Source organism: Hyperoodon ampullatus, assembly GCF_949752795.1.
Source record: "Hyperoodon ampullatus genome assembly, chromosome: 6".
Lineage (NCBI taxonomy): Eukaryota > Metazoa > Chordata > Mammalia > Artiodactyla > Ziphiidae > Hyperoodon > Hyperoodon ampullatus.
In genome coordinates this window covers 122,815,878-122,837,672 of record NC_136919.1, presented here as the reverse complement: position 1 = coordinate 122,837,672, position 21,795 = coordinate 122,815,878, and the positions used below count along the sequence as shown (strand labels likewise).

General features: G+C 45.4%; 1 protein-coding gene across 1 annotated transcript in view; it reads left to right on the top strand.

The window, feature by feature from the left end:
- The window catches only part of GALNTL6 (polypeptide N-acetylgalactosaminyltransferase like 6), a gene marked incomplete at both ends in the record, with an annotated part of 1,117,369 nt that overhangs the window by 1,079,988 nt on the left and 15,586 nt on the right, over window positions 1-21,795 (top strand). Inside the window, 2 exons of the mRNA XM_079705645.1 lie at window positions 10,760-10,876; window positions 19,871-20,020. Of these exons, the coding sequence (XP_079561771.1) occupies window positions 10,760-10,876; window positions 19,871-20,020 (267 nt within the window). The remainder of the gene's footprint in view (window positions 1-10,759; window positions 10,877-19,870; window positions 20,021-21,795) is intronic.

The window sequence follows — 21,795 nt, the reverse complement described above, 5'->3', positions numbered from 1 at the left end:
TTCAAAGCAGCATCCCCGCTGGTAAATGCCTTGACACACAGGGGTGCTGTTGGTGCTGTCAGCAGCGTGGGAAGTGGTCTCCTCCCAGATCCCTTCTCTGCACGGACTACTCATGTTAACGCCCGACTCTCAGGTCTCCTTCTGGCAACTTTTCCTGTAGATACTCTTGAACTCTCCCTGTAAAATTTTCCTTCAGGTCTCATTTCCCCTCCTCCTGTTCAGCTTTAATGGACTAGTCTGAGTTTTGTAAATTGCAGGGAGAAAACCAGGGCATGGGTGACTCTGTTCATCTCCCAAGCTACTCCTTACACTTTACCCAAAAACGGTCTGCTTTCATGTTTCTGACATACAATGCACTTTTGTCTCATAACCTGTGTGTGCATAACTCACACCAAAGCGTGAATAATAGCTGCCTGAGCTTTCAGAAACTTATGCTCGGCCAAACCAGTTGGTCACTGGCTTTTGCCAGCCGTGCACCCCTTTGAGGATGTGTACTAAACTAGTTGCTTCCTTGACTTTGTGAGATTACACCACCAAAACCTAAGGGAAAAACTCCAAACTAAAAAAAAAAAAAAAAAAAAAAAAATCATAGTTCCTAAGAGTTCATATTCTTGTGTGCTCCAGAGATCACAATTGTTCCGTCCTCTCTGCTTTGCAAAGGATATATAAGTCATCACTATTCTGCCATTTTCTAATTTTTCTTTTCAGAAAGTGGACTCTTTTAAAAAGCCAGATTCAAAATCTAGGGTCTCGTGCAGAGGTCAGGAAATGCTTGCTCCCCTTAACAACCCCGTGATGCCTTCTCTGGTACCAGCACCCCTTCCCTCCGCCCAGAGTTCAGCCATCATAGGCAAGCAGCTGGACCCCTTCAGCCCTGGACCTGGACCACTGGTCACTTCTCCATCCCTGGGCTGCCAGTGCTTTACCAAAGCTCCCTGATCGTTAAAGTGGTTTTATTTCTTTTTTGTTTTGTTTTTTCTTTTTCTGTATTGAAGTATAGTTGATTTACGATACGACACATCATTATTTGTAATGGCTACAAAGTATTCCATTGTATGCCTCTATCATAATATATTTAAACAATTCCCTATCAATGGATAATGGATATTTATGTTGCTTTGAGGTTTTTAAAGTGGTTTTCTTTCTTTTTTTTTTTTTACTTTTTTTTATTAGTTTCTGCTTTATAACAAAGTGAATCAGTCATACACATACACCTGTTCCCACATCCCCTAAGTGGTTTTATTTCTAACACTGCTTCCTCAGTCAGACTCCAACCCAAATTTGGACTAAAATCACTTCTTTTCTAAACCCAAGGATTCATAGCTTTCTTTCATCTCCATGTATCCCTTTGAGCTCAGTAAAGCATTTACCACAGACTTATCACCCAAAACTGCACTCTTCTGGTGAATTAATTATATCCGTTTCCATAATGTGGTGTAAGAGCTCAGATATAGGGATCAGAGACATAGGTACAAATCCCGCTTGCCATCTACCGGTCGTATAATCATGGACAAACCATTTAATTTCCCAGAGCCTCAGCTGCCAATGGGAATGGATACGCAGCACAGCAGTGGTGCAGATGAAGAAGTGAAATAATGGTTGTGAAAGCTCCCAATTTAGTATGAAGTAGGTACCCTCATTTCTCTTCCTTCTATCAGAGAAAGTTGCTTATCATAACTCTAATAAGTGGTTTGTGTTTATACAAATCTTCCTCCGTATCTATTTGCACAAATCAAAATGTTTTTGGCGATTAATCCTTAATCTGAAAGTTCTATTCTGCCACTGGATATTGTTGTTTCACAAACAATACTCACAATCCTTCATTTCAAGGGGCAGGACATAGTTTTAGAAATAGACTATTTGGAGCAGAATACATACAAGTCTGCAGGCCCTGTGGTAATAGTTCTGCCGTGGGCTCATCACTTTCTTGCATAATGTAAGCCAGGCTTCCGAAATGAGCAGTTCCAGTAGGTCCCCGGGCAAGAGAGAGATGCCAAAGCAATTAAGTTTATGGTAAATTCAGAAGAGGAAAATGTGCATACGACAGGAAGAAAATCTCTGTGGGCTTAATTTCTAGGAAAGGCAGGAGTCGTCTCTGCCAGCAGCCACGGGACGCCACTAGCATGGAGCATTTAGGGGTGGAATGATCTGCTCGAGCAGAAATAGTGTGACAGCCACAAGGCAGAACCTTCCACACTGAAGGTCCTAGAAGGATAATGAGAGAGTTTTCAGTACTTTGCCTTTATATGCTGGGTTTTTTTAAAATTTTTGTGGAGTATAGTTGATTGCCAATGCTGTGTTAGTTTCAGGTGTACAGCAAAGTGATTCAGATATATATATATATGTATATTCTTTTTCAGATTCTTTTCCATTATACGTTACTACAAGATACTGGGTACAGTTCCCTACAGTGCTGTACAGTAGGTCCTTGTTGTTTATCTATTTTATATATAAACGTGTGTTTATTTTAATCCCAAACTCCTACTTTATCCCTCTCCTTCCATCTGCTGTTTTTAATTTCTAAAAGCACCTCACAATTTTTTTTTATCCGCCTCACATGAATTAGGGAGGCTCATATATAATTCTGTTCTCAAGTCTCCCCATCCCGGAAAGGTTGTTCTGTGTTAATTCTGCTTTTCCTCATTCCCATCGAGGTCAAGCTTCCTGAAAGAGGAGCTTGCATTGGTTGCCTCCCATTTTTCCTCTGTCCACTTGGCCATCTGTCTCCTGCCTTCACTGACCTTAGAAACAAACTGTCCTTGGAAAGGCCCCTGGGCACCTCCTAGCAGCCAAGTCCGACGGCCCCTCCCAGCCACCCCTGACCTCACTAAGGAATTTGACCCTGCTGACCCCCACCCCCCTCCACGTCCACTTCTTGAAACCCTTCTCTCTGCCTTCTCTCTGGCTCTCCTCTTACTTTCCTGGCTTTTTCCCCGACAACTCATTCTTTGACTGCTTCCCAGAGAAACCGTTCCCCGGAATTCCATCCTCAACCCTCCTCCTCCTCTTTGCTGTGAAATATCACATCCTCCTCTGACTCTGTTACTCAGTCAGATTCCAGGCAGGAGGCAGAAATCACACCAGGAATCTGAACAGGGAAATCTTCATGGGCAGAAAAGCGTTAACTAGTAAAAGGGGTAAAATGGACTTTAAAGGGCACAGAAGCAGCCACCTTCAGGGAACGTGAGCAAGGCGGGAACTCAGAGGCTTAGGAGAGCCCTCCCCTCCCCTCCCCTCCCCCTTCCCCCACCTCTCCCCTCCCCCTCCCCTCCCCTCCCCTCCCCTCCCCCTTCCCCCACCTCTCCCCTCCCCCTTCCCTCCCCCCACCTCTCCCCTTCCCTTCCCCTCCCCACCCCTCCCCCCACTCCTCCCCTCCCCCACCTCTCCCCCAGCAAGGAGGAAGGTCAGGCCTCCCTTGCCGGGTACGGCTGCTGCAGACAGCCCCGCCAGGTGGTGGTGAGGACACCTGCAGGAGGCAGGAGCCCCAGCGAATCCACGAGGACCTCTCAGGGGAGGCCGCTTCCTTCTGCCCACCCCACACGCCCACGTGCTGATACACATGGGAAAACAGGGCACAGGAAAGAAGGAAAGAGTCTTCCTCCTGCTCTGAACCTTCCATTAGTAAAGCCCACAGCTGTAACCAGTGCCAGGAAAATGTCTACAGGGTCCACCCTGAGTACCACAAAGCAAGGCAGAGGGGGTAAGTGTGGAGTTGAGAGGCGATGTCTTCACAATCGGCGTAGTGGATGATTTCCAAATCTGAATTTCTTACACTGACCTCCCTCCCAAACTTCAGACTGTCACCAAGATGGATGCCACCAAGACACCTCAAGCTCAGCACATCTTCATTATCCACAAGCAAACAATTGTCAAGACCTGCAAATGTTCTCTGAAAAAAAAAATGTGTCTGCAGTACACCTCTCCCTTTGAATACGTATACATTCTTTGGATACACTCTATCACTACCTCTACCAGAGTTCAGACTCTTATTATAGATTAGAACTGGTGCCTATGCTCACAACAGCTTTACTCTTCATCTCTCTTTCCCATTAACACCAGAATTGACTGCCTAAAAGAAGACTGTCTTCAAAAACTTCTAATAATTCTCTCTGCCAACAGCACAAGGTCTACTTCGCTTATCTTGGTATTTGCGACCTTCCCAAAATGGCAGCAATCTACCCCCCAGCCTCATTTTTCTATGCATCCCAATACTGCAATAAAGCTAACATTTATGGAGCAATTAGTATGAACCAGACCCTAATGCAAGCACCTTTTACGTATAATCTCATTTAATCATCACAGCAAATTTATCATTATTATTCTCTTCGTTTTACAGAAGAGTAAACTGAGGCAAAAAGAAGCTAAATAAGTTGCCTAAAGGCCCACAGCTAGTAAATGGTGACACCAAACTCTAAAGCCAGGCAGTCTAATTCCAGAATCTAGACTCCTATATACATTATATTTCTTTCTAAAAATAAATACATGTAAGGATAAATTTAACCAACAGGGCAAAAGACATATACAAACATTACTGAAAGAAATTTTAAAAGATCTAAATAAATGTTCATGGATTAGAAGACAATATTGTTAATAATACCCAAAAATACTATGGCAACACTACTCAAAGAAATCTACAGGCAATCCCTATCAAAACTCCAATGGCTTTTTTTGCAGCAATAGAAAAACTCATTCTGAAGTTCATATGGAATCTGAAGAATCCTAAATAGTAAAAACAACCTTGAAGAAAAACAAAATTGGAGGACTCACACTTCCTGATTTCAAAACGTAACACAAAGTTACAGTAATCAAAAATGTGTGGGGCTTCCCTGGTGGCGCAGTGCTTGAGAGTCCGCCTGCCGATGCAGGGGACAAGGGTTCGTGCCCCGGTCCGGGAAGATCCCACATGCCGCGGGGCAGCTGGGCCTGTGAGCCATGGCCGCTGAGCCTGCGCGCCCGGAGCCTGTGCTCCGCAACGGGAGAGGCCACGGCAGTGAGAGACCCGGGTACCGAAAAAAAAACCCAAAAAACTGTGTGGTACTCCAATGATCCAGCAATCCCACTTCCGGGTATATATTCAAAGGAAATGAACCAACCAAAAACCAAGAAGCAAGTAAATATGAACTGTCTGTCATACCAGCATTTCCTGATTGGATAATTTATGCTTTAGTCTTCCTCTCCCAGGAAGGCAAAGGTTGGTAAACTTAGATTCGCCCAGCAATTAATCTTCTAATATTTTAGCCCATTTGAAATGACCCAGATAGTCAATGAATTCTCTTTATTTAACTTAGTTTAGTTTCAAGTTAGCAAAATCTGGAGGGACTATTTTAGACAGACATTCCCAAAACATAATTATTCCTACAGAGTTTACCTAAAAGCTCTTATCTCATTTACATTTAAGTTTCATCCATATCAAGTTATTTTCCTTGCTGACAAATTTGCAACAGATATAATAAGGTCTTATTTGACCTCCAGTAAACCTAGGTACAACGGAAGTATTATACTTAACATTGATGACTCTAAAAACATGTCTATATCAATCAAACCAACAAGCTTCAGTAGCTTCAATAACAGATATCAATTCAGTACCGAATATTTCCCAGATCACATGAACCTGAAATTCATTCTATGTCTGAGAATTCATATAAGCTTGTAATTTCTTTTAAGCAAATAAACAGAGCTCATCCACACACCAATCTTGGCAACGCCATCTAGAAGCAGAGACACCTCATATTTATAAGGTACCCATAGACATGCATATATCTCTACAGACACAGAGATCTCACAGTTTTCCTGCTACAGCTTAAAAGGCCTCTCTTTTTTATCTTCACTCTCCGGGATTAAAGTTCCTGAGAGCCCAGGTAGATCATTTATATCTCAAAAGGCACAGGGAGAGAAATACCAGTTCCACCTAGAAAGCCAAATTCCTCTAACAGCATAAGCAAAAACCCATTTTAAAATGTCAAAAGCTTTCCATTTTGGCCATTTTCACAGCTTTTTTTAAGTTTCTAAATAGCCAATTCAGTTTAAACAAATAACAGGAATAGAGAATAATCCATATCATTCACACACATGCACACGCCTCACTTGCAGAGGAACGGGAATCAGCATTCAAGTTAACGCTCGCCTCGGCTCTTAGCTCAGCCTCCGTGGCCTTTCTTAATATAAAAGGCAATGGCCAGCCCACAGCTGTGGCCAATATCTCTGCAACAGCCGTAGGGGTGTCTAGGAGTTCTCTGTACTCTCTCGGCGGCCCCCATTCATCAAGGTCAGCCACTGCAAGACCCCGATACCAGTGGACGGCCACCCCAGGGTTACCCCCGAAACTTTCAGGCCCCACGTGTTAGTGGTCGGCCCCCAAACTTCCCATTCCCCGTCCTAACTTCCCGACACCTCGGCGCTCACGGGCGTTTCCTCCGTCTCCTGGCTGCTCCACCAAATGTTGGGCTGCGCCCCGCAGGCCTACAAGGCCTGTACTTACCCAGCTTTAAGACGGAAGGAAGAGCCCGGAGTCAGCGACAGAGGCATCAGTGGTTAATGCATAGGGGAGCTTACACGTCTGAGGCAGGGTCCTGGGGCCACTCCCACTGCGAACGGTAGACGGCGGGCAGGACATGGAGGCAGTCTTGGCTCCCAGGGGCAGGGGGAAACCCAGTTATAGGGGGATCGATGTCAGGTGAGCTCCTCGGTTACCAGGGAAACCAGCAGAGGAGCACACCCCTTCCCTCCCATTGGGTGAGGTATCAAGGTGGAGACGTTCTGATCTCAAGGTCAGAACAATCACCAGCTGGGGCCGGGCAAGTAGTAGGGAGGTCAGTCATGTGAGTCAGGTGATAGCGATTTAAAAAGAAGTAACTGTTGTTAAACGCTAGTGGGTCCCTTGTAACACGTGCTGGGCCTGGTTGTGAGTAGAACGCAGCACACGTTCAAGGCAGGAGTAAGACGAACAAAGTCTGAGGATCTAATGTACAACACGCTGATAACACCGAATTGTACAATTGAAACTAGCTAAGCAAGGAGACCTTGAGTGTTCTTACCAAAAAAAGATAAATATGTGAGGTGATGGCTGTGTTAATTAACTAAATGAGGAGAATGCCTTCACAAAGTAAACGTATATTCACTCACCGCAATGCATACTTGAAATATCTAATTTTAGGACTTCCCTGGTGGCGCAGTGGTTAAGAATCTCTCTTAACCACCTCGAAGAGAGAGGCGAGTCTCTCTTCGACAACCAACTGAATCACCTGTCAGCCACCTCGACATTTATTTCACACGCCCCTTCTCCTGTGCCTCTTTTATACAACCTCTCGTGTTGGGGAGGAAAAGCCAAGGTTCCAGCTGAGCCTGACATCTCTTGCAGACCTAAGAAATCCTTCAGTCTCTGCCAGACCTTTTCCTAATCCTTGTCCAACAGATTATCCCTGTACTCCTGTCACACACCTTGAGTCCCTTTTGCCCCATTTTTTTCCTGCGTCCCACCCGTTCCTAGGCAAGCACCACCTCACTTTCTAATCCTGCCCCGTGTCTCTCAGATCCCTTGATGCAATTTTAGTGCTGCCGAGTCCCGGTGCTGGACGTCAGAGGAACAGAATGGGAAAATTCCCTGCCCTGTGTTGAGGTATTCAGTGTCCCCGTCCTAGATCTGGGTGTGTGTTTGCCTGTGAACTGCTTTTCCTTCGGCTGCAAATACAGAGCCCATGGTGGGAAAAGTCCAAATCATTTGTGTTTTTTCTTGTCTACTTTGTTTTAGAAAGAAAACTTTATTCAAATGGATAAGCAAGTCTTAGGGTCCGTTCTGCTGGGATTTTACTCATCTGTCTATTATGACAGAGCTGTGCTTACGAGCCGAGGATGGGATGTGCATTCTGGCTGCAGAGGTGGGAATGAAACCAGCAGCGGGTGAGGCTGGCCTGCTGAGCCTTGAGCCCAGGTGCCCGCCTTGTCCTCTAGCAAGCTCTCCGCATCTCTTCTCTGGCACGATGGTGGGCCGAAATCTACACAGATGTGGACAATTATGGCTCGGAAACTTGAAATTTGGTTTCTGCAGCCATTGATCCCATTGTCTACACAGATGCCATTTGCGTGAGAATTTAGAACATTCAAGGACAGGAACTATGTATCTAATGTATCAGTAATTTTACACTTGTTTGAGGGTGCATGTTCAAAAACTTTCTCGTTGACATGTACACACTATATTGAAAATGGATAACCAACAAGGACCTACTGTATAGCACAGGGAGCTCTGCTCAATATTACATAACAACCTAAATGAAAGAAGAATTTGAAAAAGAATAGATACATGTATATGTACAACTGAATCACTTTGCTGTACACCTGAAACGAACACAACATTGTTAATCAACTATACTGCAATATACAATAAAAAGTTAAAAAAAAATTCTCATTAAAAAAAAAAAGGAACATTTAAGAGTTTAGAAAACGGTTTTCTCTACCCCTGCCAGAGCCCTTTCACGCTCATAGCATTTAGAAACAGAAAGAGGCCCTCTGACGGCTTTGGTGCAGATCCTCGGGCAGGTCTGGCAGATACACTGCCTGGCGTCCCTGGCTGCTCCAGGTCCTTTTCTTCCCTGAGTCCTTCTCTTCCAAGAGCAGAGCCCGTGCAGCTGGTCCCTCTGCAGCCACGTGGCCATAACCCGATAGCAGCTGCTTTTCCCTCCCCGTGGATCAGAGCTCCTGGACTCGGGAACAAGAGTGCCCTGAAGGTGCCTTTAGCATCCATTGACACTGGTTCTCTAAGAAGAGTGAGTCTGTGAATTCAGTGGCCAAGAGTAAAGAGACAGCTCTGTCCAGAGTCCTCCCAGGCAGCCCTCGGGTGGAGCAGCTTTAGAAACCAACACCCGGGCCCCAGATAAGATCAGACGGGTGCTGACGGATGCTGGCCTCTGGAGAGAGATGCAAGCTCAGACTTCTGGCCCTCAGGGTGCTTCTCTTTCACCAAATAAACTGGATCACACACCTGGGAACTGAGTCCACAAAAGGCCTATTTGAAGCGTGGCTCCCCAAATTCCACAGTAGAATTCCTCCCTGGTGCTTGACTGAGGAGGTGGAGGAAAGGTGAAGGAAGTGGGAGTGACCGGGGTGCTCGCCAGCACGGCCCAGTTCATCCCTGTCCTTCAAGATCGCCCACGAGACTGAGAGGAACAAGTCAATTCATTTGCAAGGGGGGAGGGGGGGCTTGGGGGTGGCAAACATTTTCCCTCTTCCAACTTCAAATGTGGAGTCTATGGTGCCCAGGAAAGTGAATAGAAAAGTGCTTGTGTGTCCACTTACAGTTTGTCCACTTGTTTCTGCAACAGTGCCCATAGCTCTCCTTGGATTCTCGGAGAGGTCCATAGGCCAAAGCGGGTTCAGAACTGTTGCCCTGTGTCCTCCATGATTTCACATCCCCTGTCATCGGGGACAGACACCCCGAGAATAGTGGTCCAGTAGCAGAAGTCAAACCCCAGCTGTTGCCAAATTCCGTGGATGAGGAAACTGGTATCCACCACATTGATGCCCTCCTGAATGACACTCTACCAGCCTCTACTCCTAAAGGAAGTGGAAATGAAACAGCTCTGTCCACCACACCCCATCCAGGCATCATTTATTCCATTCGTGATACCCAGTACATCACATGACAACCTCCTCTCTGCCTCATCGCCCCATCCCAGGAGGACCAGGCCCCATTCAGGCATCCTTCCATCCTGGAGAGACTCCTTCTTATCTACTCATTCTGGGCAAAAGAACCGTGACTAAAGCGATCACTTGAGTACATCCTGTTCTGGTTTCCATTCTTAGCGGTACCTAAATGGATTATGATAAACCAGGACTCTACAAAGGCATGGAAAGGATTGCGACCCTTGAGCTTATCTAAGCAGACACACCTCAGTAACAAACTATAGACGTTGCCCAGCTCTGCAACAGGATGTGGTTTTGATGCCAACGGGAAGATTGGTGGAACCTTCACGCAGGAAGATTTGATGTGGGGATGTGTCTGCAACCAGACTTTTTCCATGGGTGTTTCTGCTGTTGATATTTTTCACCCTTTTCCCACCCCCAACTGTTCAGTTCTTTACATCCATGTTAACAAAATACTTGCTAAGAATTATGAGTGTTTTTTTCTCATTCTGCAACTTTTCAAAGTCCAGACATGATGTCGAGAAACTTCATCCAGTAGAGGATTACACCGACAGTACTGTGCTTCCCGTTTTGCTAATACTCTAGGATGGCATTAATGTATCATCCAGGAGAAATGCTAAACCAGGAATGACAGGTGCAGACAAAGACCATCCCAGGCCGCTGGGGGCGTCAGGTGGCCACATTCTCGCACAGTGATCTCTCTCTTCCTCACAGCTTTTATGTGCACCACCTGCTTCCTAGCGGAGCTCTCCCAGCTAAGGTAGTGAAGGGAGAAGATGCTTTGAAGCAGGAAGATAACCGGTTCCAAGTTCAAGAACTACCTGAAAAAGAAAAATCTCCCATCATACAGAAGTCATGAACTCCACGTTCATGCTCCTGGGTCGTAGCTTCACACACTGCCTGGCTGAGGTTTTGCTGTTCAATCTTCCCACGTTCTTTTACACGTAGACTGGGCAATGTTATAGTTAATCCTCTGATTTCTCTCCATAAATTGCATATAAATTTAAGGCATCATTCAATCATCATGTAATCAAAAAAAAAAAAACCGAATCTCCACCAGGATTGTCAGGAACCAGGGGTACAATGAAAAACAGCCCATCCTCATCCTGTCTTCTTTCCACAGCTTCGAAACGTGGCAGCAAACCTCTGCGTGGACAGCAAGCACGGAGCCACAGGGACCGAGCTGAGGCTGGACATCTGTGTCAAGGACGGTTCTGAGAGGACGTGGTCTCATGAACAGGTGCGTCATGGGGGGAGGGGCTGAGGCAGGCGGGGGCGGGTGGCAGTGTGGGAACAAACCTCTAGGTGGGACCTGGGTGAGGCCCTGAAAGGTCACCACCCAGCTCTGCAGTCAAGGGAATCACTTCACTTCTTTGCTTCCGTTTCTTCTCAGAACAGTTGTGATTGTTAATTGAGATCATGGATCAAAATATGCTTTAAATAATAGAAAGGGGGACTTCCCTGGTGACGCAGTGGTTACGCACGCTCCCAATGCAGGGGGCCCAGGTTCGATCCCTGTTCAGGGAACTAGATCCCGCATGCCGCGGAGCAACTCAGAGTGCGCTTGTCACAACTACGGAGCACACGTGCCACAACTAAGGAGCCCACCTGCCACAACTGAGACCCGGCGCAACCAGATAAATAGATAAAATAAATACTAAAAAAATAAAATAAAAGGGTGGCAAAAGATAGACCATGTTTTTAAAAAACTAATAATAACAGAAAGGGTGGTAGAGATGTTGATTGTGACCCTAGTTTTCTATTTCTTTTCCCAGAATGGTAGTTTTCAAACCATGAAAAGCTTGTAGAGTGCTACGTAACTCTCCCAAGCAAATTTCATGGTTTTACTGAAAGACTCTTGGTTATTCTGTAAGTTTTTGTGACTTTTCTCTAATCCTATTTTCCCCCTCTGGCTGTTTACTGAAAAGAATACTTTACATACACCTCTCCTCGTAGCAGCAGTTTGTAATCTTACACACAAAGGATCACCTGGAGGCAATAACTTCCCAGCATGGACTTCAGGGGAGGCTTTAAGACTATTTATTGCTTTTGCTTGAAAAACATTTCAGAGCAACTCAGTTTATTAAGTGAGGTATGATTCCTGACCCTCTTTGAAACACCCTTGAAAGGGGCTTTCCTCACACTGTGTCACCTGTAAAAGAGGAGAGGCGGTGGGTAGAGTTATGTCTGCCCGTCTTTATTATTTGAATATTAAGTTATAAAATATTTCAAATAGGAGACTATAAAAAAATTACGGCACACCCTGGTGTACTCATCACACGGATTGAACGAGTATCTACAGCTATTGCCATATTTTTTAGAAGAAGAAAATGTACAGATACAGTGAAAACCCTTATGCCCCCCTCCCTCCCTCTACAAAAGGATACATCTCAAGTTCAAGATCCTATGTCGGGCTTATGCCTTGTCTCCCAGAATTGTCCACAATGCTTCTCTCATGAAGACTAAGAGTCGGCAAGCAGTCTCCAGTAAGGCGTTAGTTCTCTCCTGCAGCTGTTCCTCAAGTGTCCATCTTGAACATCAAGTCAGTGAAGCTCCCCGGCCCCCAGCCTGGGTGCTCCACGAGTTGTTCGGGTGTGCAGACTCGGCCCGTCGGCCCCTCTCCACCGAGCATCCTCATCCCTCCCGCCTGCCGTACAGCGCAGAGCCGCTGATTCAGGAAAACAGCAGCAGCAGACCAAGCCCACGGCACAGCCCAGAGTCCGCCCAAACAAGCCCTAACCCAACACCACCCCTCCCCGGCCGGGAACCGGGTCCTTGTCCTCTTCTCCCGCAGCCTCGCGGTCTTCTAGAAGGATCATGGGCCTTCGGTCAGGCCAACCTAGATCCCGGCCAGTTTAACCTGTGCGTCCTTGTGAAATCATTATATCTTTCGAGGCCATAGTCCCTCCCCCTTTAAACAGGGACAGTAACACCCACCTCACGGACAGGGTTATTGTGAGAATCAATATCGTCCGTGATGTCCCAGCATCTTGCACAGGTAGGAAGTGCAGAGCAAATATACTTTGTCTTCTTCCTTCTCACAACCTTCCCCGCAGATCGCTTTATACCAAACTAGAAATCTCCCGCGGCCCAAGGCAGCTGCCAAACATCAAATACTACGTCTCACTCACTCAAATACACCCTGCACGTGTGGACACGTATCAGATGGGTTTTAAAGAAGGCCGTGCAGCTCGAGGGTCACTGGGGGGCGTGGGATATCCATGGAAGCTGACGGCCTCCTCCATCCTCTGTCCCTTTCTATAAGCACCGCGGGGATGTGACCAGGGTGGTGGACGGTGCCAGCCTGTTTCCCCCAAGAAGCAATTCAGACTGCAGCCTGGGAACAAAAGAGAAGGCTTCAAGGCCAGTCAGTAAGGCTGGCATCTAGGGTGGGAAAGGATATTTTTTTTAAAAGGAAAAAGGAGAATGCCATAAGGAAAATCCGTATCTGTTGGGTTAAAGTTCACTCTGCCATCTCTATTCAGCCCAACCAAGAGACACACCTATCCAGCTGGCTGATACGAAGGATGCATACCTGAATGCCTGGGTCAGGTTGAACATCTCCATCCCCTGCAATGTGCTAGAATGAAATATGCTCTGGGCTGCAGATTTTGTTTGACGGCTGCACGTAAATATAAAGAAAACCAGCTACATTTAAAATTTTTTGGTTCAGTTCCTCCCCGACCCCGCCCACCCCAAGCTAAACTGCAAAAAGCTATGACGTGTAATTCCAGAAACAGTCACCAGAGGGCAGCACTAGACAAGCAGACAACTATCTAAGAGGAACGAAAGATCAGTTACTACAGCTCGCGAAAGAGATTTCCAGCCTCTAGAGACTTCTGAAATCAGGGCAATGCAACGAGGTTGAAAGGAGGTAAAGTCAATCATATCTGCAATACGTATCACCGTATACTGACGTGGAGGTTCAATCATCACAAGCTGCTTCGTTTTCCAGTAAGCTGTTCGCTTTTTTTGATATATTACTCAATGACTTCTAAAAATTAGGACTCATTCTACATTTAGATTAAAATTCCCAGAGGAGAAAAGAATATCAGGACAGGAAAATTATAGGCACTCTTTTTGATTCAAAAGCATTCAAAGAACACGAAAGGGGCACTTATTAGAGCAGGAATGATTTTTTTTTTAATGGCAAAAATAAAACACAAATGAATAAACAAAATAGTTCCGTGGGGAATTAAAGAGAGTCTGTGGAAGCACCTGGTAAGAAAACGGCTTTTGGGGGGCTTCCCTGGTGGCGCAGTGGTTGGGAGTCCACCTGCCGATGCAGGGGACGCCGGTTCATGCCCAGGTCCGGGAGGATCCCACGTGCCGCGGAGCGGCTGGGCCCGTGAGCCATGGCCGCTGAGCCTGCGCGTCCGGAGCCTGTGCTCCACAACAGGAGAGGCCACAACAGTGAGAGGCCCGTGTACCGCAACAACAAAAAAAAAAAAAAAAAAAGAAAAGAAAAGAAAACGGCTTTTGTCACAGAAGAGGGAGATGACTGAGGCTTCCCTGCAGGAAGGGAGCGTGCAGTTCATTTTCCAGCCCTCTGTCGAGGCATCACCGCAGCTCCGAGAGCTGGCTCTCAGTTTCCTATGGGGACCAAGAAAGAAAAGAAGAAAAAGGCCTTCACAGGACTGTGAGGGCTGGAGAGAACACTCCGCACGTGCCGTTAGGAGTTTGATGGAAAGGCGGGGCGTGGGGAGTCTTCGGTGCCAGGGGGCAGCCCTGACCTGTGCTGGGAGGAAGCCTGCAGGGGAGTCTCCGACCTGCTGCGGATGCTGCCCTGCCCAGAGCTGGACAGAGATGTGCAGAGACGGAGGCGGATCAGTGCACCTGGTACAGGACAGCTGATGGATACGCAGTGTCAGCCTCAGGACCGAGGATGCCAAAACACAAGGAGAAACATGCAGTAGCTCAGATCTCTACCAACCACACGCCAATGCAGTAAAATCTAACTAATCACAGAGAGAAAAATAGTTTCCATCTTCTCAGGTCAGGTAGCAACATTGAGACAATAAATGTACGTGCAGCAGCGAGGCTTGTGAGCTTGTTCGTATAACACAATACAGACTCAGGCAATGCTACACACACCGAGAAGCATGACATACATAGCATCCCGAATCCGTTTTAAAGTATCACTTCAAAGAGGAAAGTGGAGAAATGCACATCAATTTACTCCAAGGCTGAGGAACTTGAGGCTGAAAAAAAATCAGGAGGTATTGTGCAGGGAACCTGAATAAAATCTGAATACTGCTTGTCAGCAAGGAGCAGCCCAAGGGTTTGCAAACGATCAAATACGGGCATGATGTCTGTCTGTTTCTGCTTTGACACGATTGCATGGGGGCACGTGCGCCTAAGGAATGAGACGCTCGGTGCCTGATTGGTTCCTCACTACCATTAGGATAAGCTGTGTGGCAGGAGACAGCATTTCAAAGACACGAGAGAGAAAAATCTTAGCTAATGGCAGGTGCAGAAGAATAAAGCTGTTTATATAATCCGAAGACGCGTCTCCCGGGACGCAGAAAAGTAAGCACCAGGTGATAATAATACTACTAATGCCTCAAACACTGAAGCCTACAAGCTGATGATCAGTTTGCACAGCTGAGAATGATTACTGCACCCTAATAACAAGCCTGGAAACAAGAACTAAAAGTCACCCGAGGGTGCCCTGAGATGTAATTGTGACAGCAGATGAATAAATCAGCTGAGAGACAAATGTGCCCGTTTGCTTTCACGCAGGTATTCTTTTGGACCTGACTGATCTATTTAATAAAAAGTAAAGAAAGGAAAAAGAAAGAAAGGAAAAAGTAAGAAAAGACTGTCTACAGAGGCGTACACAGGCCTGGACTCCTGAAGTGTGCCGGTGGCCAGTCCTTGCAGGCCAATTGTCCCCAGCTGGGTGATGATGACAGAGCCTTTCAGCTCTGGCTTCTACATGTATAAAAACCAAAAAGAGGAAAAGAGACAAAGCAGAAAATCGATAAACCATCAAGGCCACCGGTTCCTGCGCGGGTTGCACTGCTTATAGTACCAAGGGGTTGTGATATTTAAATAAGATAAAGATTTAAGCAATGACAGGCATAGAGGCCAGGAAAGTTTTATTGTAACAATAGGTAACCGAGCCTAGAATCACTGAAATGGAAAGCTCAAAAAAATTAATTATTGTTGTAATTAGACACAAACCACACAAATTCATTTGAGAGCCTGAAAAGACTAATTATTAGTTCCTCTTGACAGTTATCCCAATGCCATTTCTGTTAATGTAATGAGTGTGAGTGTTTATTTATTCAATAGAAATTTTACTGGACATTAACTAAATGTCATGAATTGTTCTGGGTGCTGGAAACACAAAGATGAAGAAGATGTGGTTCCTGCCATTGCGAGTCTCACGGTCTAGTGAGGGATACAGAAACAATCGGACAATCATGAGGAATAAGGTGGGGGATGGGAGGGAGCAGGGAGGGGTGCAACGAGACGGCTTCTTAGCGAGTGGACACCTGAACTGAACCTGCAAGGACTGCTGAGCAGTAGCCAGGTCGGCCAGTGAGTGTGGGCCCTCCAACCAGAGGGGCTCCTGTGAACAAAGTCACCGAAGGGGAAATACATACCACCTGATTAGTGCAAGGAACTACAGTGTTTTAAAGTGAGGTAAAATTCACATACAGTTTTATATTCGTGTCAGTAATACAACATATTGACTCGATATTTGTATCTATTGTGAGATGACCACCCCGGTCAGTCTAGTTAACAATTATCACCAAACATACAGAATTGTTTTCCTGGGATGAAAACCTTTAAGATCTACTCTCTTAGCAACTTATAAACCTTTTATTGTTGATAGAACATAAACTAAAGGGAAAGGGATGCAGCTGGAAAACATGGCAAAGTCCAGATCGTGGAAAGTTCTTTAGGTGTTAAAGAGTCCGAACTTCATCCTCTAAGGGTTTTGTGAAAATATGGTGATATTTCAGGCTAAGAGGTAACATGGTCATATGGGTATTTTAAACTCTAATTCGAGAAGATACATGCACTCCAATGTTCACTGCAGAAGTATTTACAATAGCCAAGACATGGAAGCAACCTAAGTGTCCATTGACAGAGGAATGGATAAACAAGATGTGGTATATATATACAATGAAATATTACTCAGCCATAAAAAAGAATGAAATAATGCCATTTGCAGAAACCTGAATGGACCTGGAGATGATCATACTAAGTGAAGTAAGCCAGACAGAGAAAGACAAATATCATATGATATCACTCATATGTGGAATCTAAAAAAATGATACAAATGAACTTAGGTACAGAGATAGACCCACAGACATAGAAAACAAACTTATGGTACCAAAGGGGAAAGGCAGGGGAGGGATAAATTAGGAGTTTGGAATTAACATACACATACTACTATATATAAAATAGCTAACCAACAGGGAACTATACTCAATACTTTATAATAACCTATAAGGGGAAAGAATCTGAAAAAGAATAGATATATATGTATAAATGAATCACCGTGCTGTACACCTGAAACTAACACAAAGTTGTAAATCAGCTATACTTCAATTTAATAGAAAACAGATATGAAGGAACCAGAAGAGGAAGATGGGAAAGAAAGCAATTAGAAGGTCATTTCAAGAGTCCAGACAAGAAACATTGAGAGCAAAGGTGGTGGAGACAGAGGGGAAGGGACCACTTCCTGTAATACTTAGAAGACGAAAGTGGAGAGACTTGGTGATGGAGTAGATGAAAGTGATGAGGGAGGCCAGGGACATAAAGACAAGGGACTCCCAGGTTGAGAAGCTGATGATGTGACCAACTAAAACAAAACACAGGAGCAGAAACAGGTTTAGAAGGGAAGGAAACCAATGGAACTCAGGATGTGGTGACGTTGAGATGTCCACAGGACACGTAGGAGGGAAATCCCACACAGGGCTGCACGTAACACAGGTGACGAGTTATCCACGTGCCAGCGAGAGTTAAACTGAGCATGTGTGAGACCAACCAGGGAAGGTGCAAGGCTGGGATCTGAAGAGCCCTGAGCTGGACCTACATTGAAGGGATAGATAGAAATGGGACATGGGCAGGACAGAGTTCTCAGATGACACAGGAGCACAGTATCTCAAAAGCCAAGGGAGCGGTAGGGCCCGATTTGAAGGGAGTGATCAAAACCAGAAATAGCTGAACAGACACTTTTCCTTGAGAAATGACTTCCCTGCATAGGGTTTGAATGAATCTAAACATGCCTCAGGGGCTTCCCTGGTGGCGCAGTGGTTGAGAGTCCGCCTGCCGATGCAGGGGACACGGGTTCGTGCCCCGGTCCGGGAAGATCCCACATGCCGTGGAGCGGCTGGGCCCGTGAGCCATGGCCGCTGAGCCTGCGTGTCCGGAGCCTGTGCTCCGCAACGGGAGAGGCCCCAACAGTGAGAGGCCCGTGTACCGCAAAAAAAAAAAAAAAAAAAAAAAAAAAAAAAAAAAAAAAGATAAAAATGCCTCAGTCCACAATCATATTAAAACGACAACAATGAATCTAGGGAAAGAGACCACACAATTCCTCTTCATGAATCTATCTCAAATGCCTGACCTGAAACACCTTCTTCTATTTAAAACATCCTATTTTGTCGTGTCTCCCAGGGAAACAGAATGCAATCTCTTGCCACAACTCAGACAGTAGGCTTCATACATTTGATTTAGATCAGTTCTTTCCGATTTTCTTCAGACCACTTAACCCAGCTTTTTCAAGTTTTCTGCAGTTTCTCCACCATTTAACTGTTTTTGTTAGCCATCCTTGGAATTTTGCCAGATTCTCTGCATTTTCTTACCCAGGTAGGACCCCAAAATTGCAGTAATCTGCAGCTTGACAGAGCCGAGTGTATTGTCTGCTTATAGCTCAGCACTGTGCTTGTTTTTACATCCACAGACATTGAGATGTTAGAATTGGAAGAAATCCTAGGGCTGATCTAGTCCATTTCCCCACTTGCTTAAGGATTTCTCGTACTGAACCCCTCAAATGGTTATCCAGCTCAAACTCCAAAAAATACCCTTTCCTTACAGAAGTGTTGTTTTTTCAATTGAATACATTGTAAAATCAATTTAGTGCATCCATAAATCACATTTTTAAAATAATAGAATGGGGACTTCCCTGGTGGTGCAGTGGTTAAGAATCCGCCTGCCAATGCAGGGGAGGTGGGTTCGATCCCTGGTCCAGGAAGATCCCACATGCCGCGGAGCAACTAAGCCCATGAGCCACAACTACTGAGCCCACGTGCCACAACTACTGAAGCCCGCGCACCTACAGCCCGTGCTCCACAACAAGAGAAGCCGCTGCAATGAGAAGCCGCTGCAATGAGAAGCCACTGCAATGAGAAGCCACTGCAATGAGAAGCCTGCACACCACAACGAAGAGTAGCCCCCTCCGCTCGCCGCAACTAGAGAAAGCCGGCGCACAGCAACAAAGACCCAATGCAGCCAAAAATAAACATATTAATTAAATTAAATTAAAAATAAATAAAATAAAATAATAGAATGGATGGATGGAATAGAATAGACTAAGACAGGAAAAGTCTGGATGGAATCTCAGAGTCTATTAAATGCATTGAGGACAAATATTTCATGAAATTTCCATTTTCAGTTGGAAGAAAGGGGATCTATGTGTGTTTGCAGACTGTATCTCTTACTGGGAGTCACAGTCCAGAACTTTCTACACTGCCCGGCAGGATTACTCTTACCAACTCCAGGAAATCAATTTGCCTATTCTTTACTTCATCAAGCTTAGCTTTCACTTAAATCAAAATGTTCAAGTTGCTGGCATCCATCCAGTTCAACCCTACTCCTGGTCTTTTCTCGGTTAATCTGCTGATTTAGGCTGTGTAACATTCAACCCACTAATTTTTTTAATCTACATGAAGAAGGTAAAGAGCGTCATCAAAAAGTTTCTCCCCTCTTTCTGTCCCTCTGTCTCCCTCTGTCTGTCTGTCTGTCTCTCTCTGTCTGTCTATCTAACCGGAAACACTCCATTTGCTTTTTTGGCCAGGCTGGGCCAAAAGTGCTTCTGGTGTTGCTACAGAGCATTAGCATCCATGCCTGTTTCAGGGCCCCTATTATGCCGAGACAGTTCTTTTCTGGTAAATCACGAAGCAGGAGTTCTTTGCAGCTAAAAGACATACCTCCCCCTGCTTTCACCTCTCTCCAAATTCAGCTCACTGTAGCTTTTCTGCTATTGTTGCTTTGTTAGCTCTTCACCTTTGGTTGGAGAGAAGATATTCGTCCTGGTGAGCCCCTGCACACCCGAAAATTCTGCTTCGACGCCATCTCCCATAGCAGCCCGGTCACTCTGTATGACTGCCACGGCCTGAAGGGGAACCAGCTCTGGGGACATCGAAAGGTAAGGGCCAGCTCGCTGCGGGCAGCGAGCTCTCCAACTGCCCTGCTTAAGGTTTTCTGACGCAGAGGTTTTTGGTTTTAACACATTGTTTTGATTTAAATTGTCACCTGGCCATTTGGTTCATGCATTTGGAGACCGCAGCAAAGATGAGGGGAAAGACAAGAGTGTGTAGGAAGGGGCATTGCTTTGGCTTTGCTGGCCACGTGTACGCCCAGCACAGTCAGTTACGACTTCACATGGCTTTGAGCCAGGACACTAGCCCTACACGGGAAGCGCCTGGTCTCAACCCAGATGGCTCCCAAACGCAGGGGCCATATGCCCTGCAAACAAATATGCACATGTAGAGTTTTTCCCGACACCAATTCACACACACACAGATTAACACATCTCTTTACTTATTATGCATCTCAGGCTCATTCGCTTGGGAGCTCTTTGGGTTAAGACAATTACATTTACACAAATACTAATATATTCATGTAGATCTAATTGTTGCAACCTTCATATAGAAAGACCCATTTTTAATCTGGCCAAAATCCTGCCCAAGTATAGCAAAGGAGAACTTATTTGGGGAATTTAAAAGTTTAAAGAATTAGAAGGGTAACATTTATTGCTAGAAAAAATAGTTCTAAACTAAATATAAAATCGTATTTTATTGAGTTGAGCATTTAAGTAAAGAATAAAGAGCAATTAAGTATTTTAAAATATTTTCATTAAGTTATCTTTTGATAGCTTTTTAGAATACAATTTTTTTCTCAGCTTCTTTGGTTTCTAAGGCAGGACTCGGCTGTCAATTAGCAAGAACTCATAAGTTCCATTCTGCCCCTCAAGTTTGTAGACTTGCTAGGGGCCTCCCCGGCCAGGTGGAAGATGCCCTCTGTTTGCCTTTTCACACTCTAGAATGATTCAGCCTCACCCCAGACTGTCAGGAAAATGTCCCACCCACCACTTGAATCAGGAGTGTTGGCCAGCCTTGGCTGAGGGAAAGTCAGTATCCCCTGAAATCCCAGAGAGCTGAAGGGGAGGGTCTGCAGAGAATCAGTCTGGGGACCACTGGTTTTGACACCTGTTCCCTCACTTAGTAAGCTTTCTGGCATCTACCTCTTAGAGGTGGGCACCGAAAATTATACTCAAAGGCAGGCTCATTTGTACAAGTTTATTCCACACACTGCCACCCACCCCTGCCAACATATGGCAGGTTGTGGAAAAAGTGCAAAACACCAGTTGTTATATCCTCTTAAAAAATAATTGAAAATCAAAAGCGCTAATGAGAAGATGGCATCAATATGATACGGGGTGATGGGGAAATCGGACAAGAGGAAAACCTCCCTGTTTTCCGTGTGAGATATACCAGAAACGATTAATCTTGTCAAACCCTTTTGCTATTCAATATAATACAGTCCGTGCGTGGTGCAATAATGAAGTGTTGTTTTGTTTTGTTTTGATGGTTATATTAGGAAGTTACTTTCAGGGCACATGGATAAAATACCTGATCTGCCATTTGCCTCGTGTGCTGTTGGTCCCCACGGAGCAGACCGTTTCTCATCACTGCTTACAGCACGAGAGACAAAACACGCCCTAATGCCCAGTTAAGCCAAGAAAGTACAGGGACCCGCCAGGCACAACCGTGCTGGTCTCCTTCCTCAGACCTGGCCTCATGTGACTCTGGTTACACTCACCGGGTAGTTATACAGCAAGCATGATTTATACATCATCGGGAACATGCCCAAGGCCTAAAAGGGAAAGTTTCTGAAATAGCTCATCTGAGATGATGATTC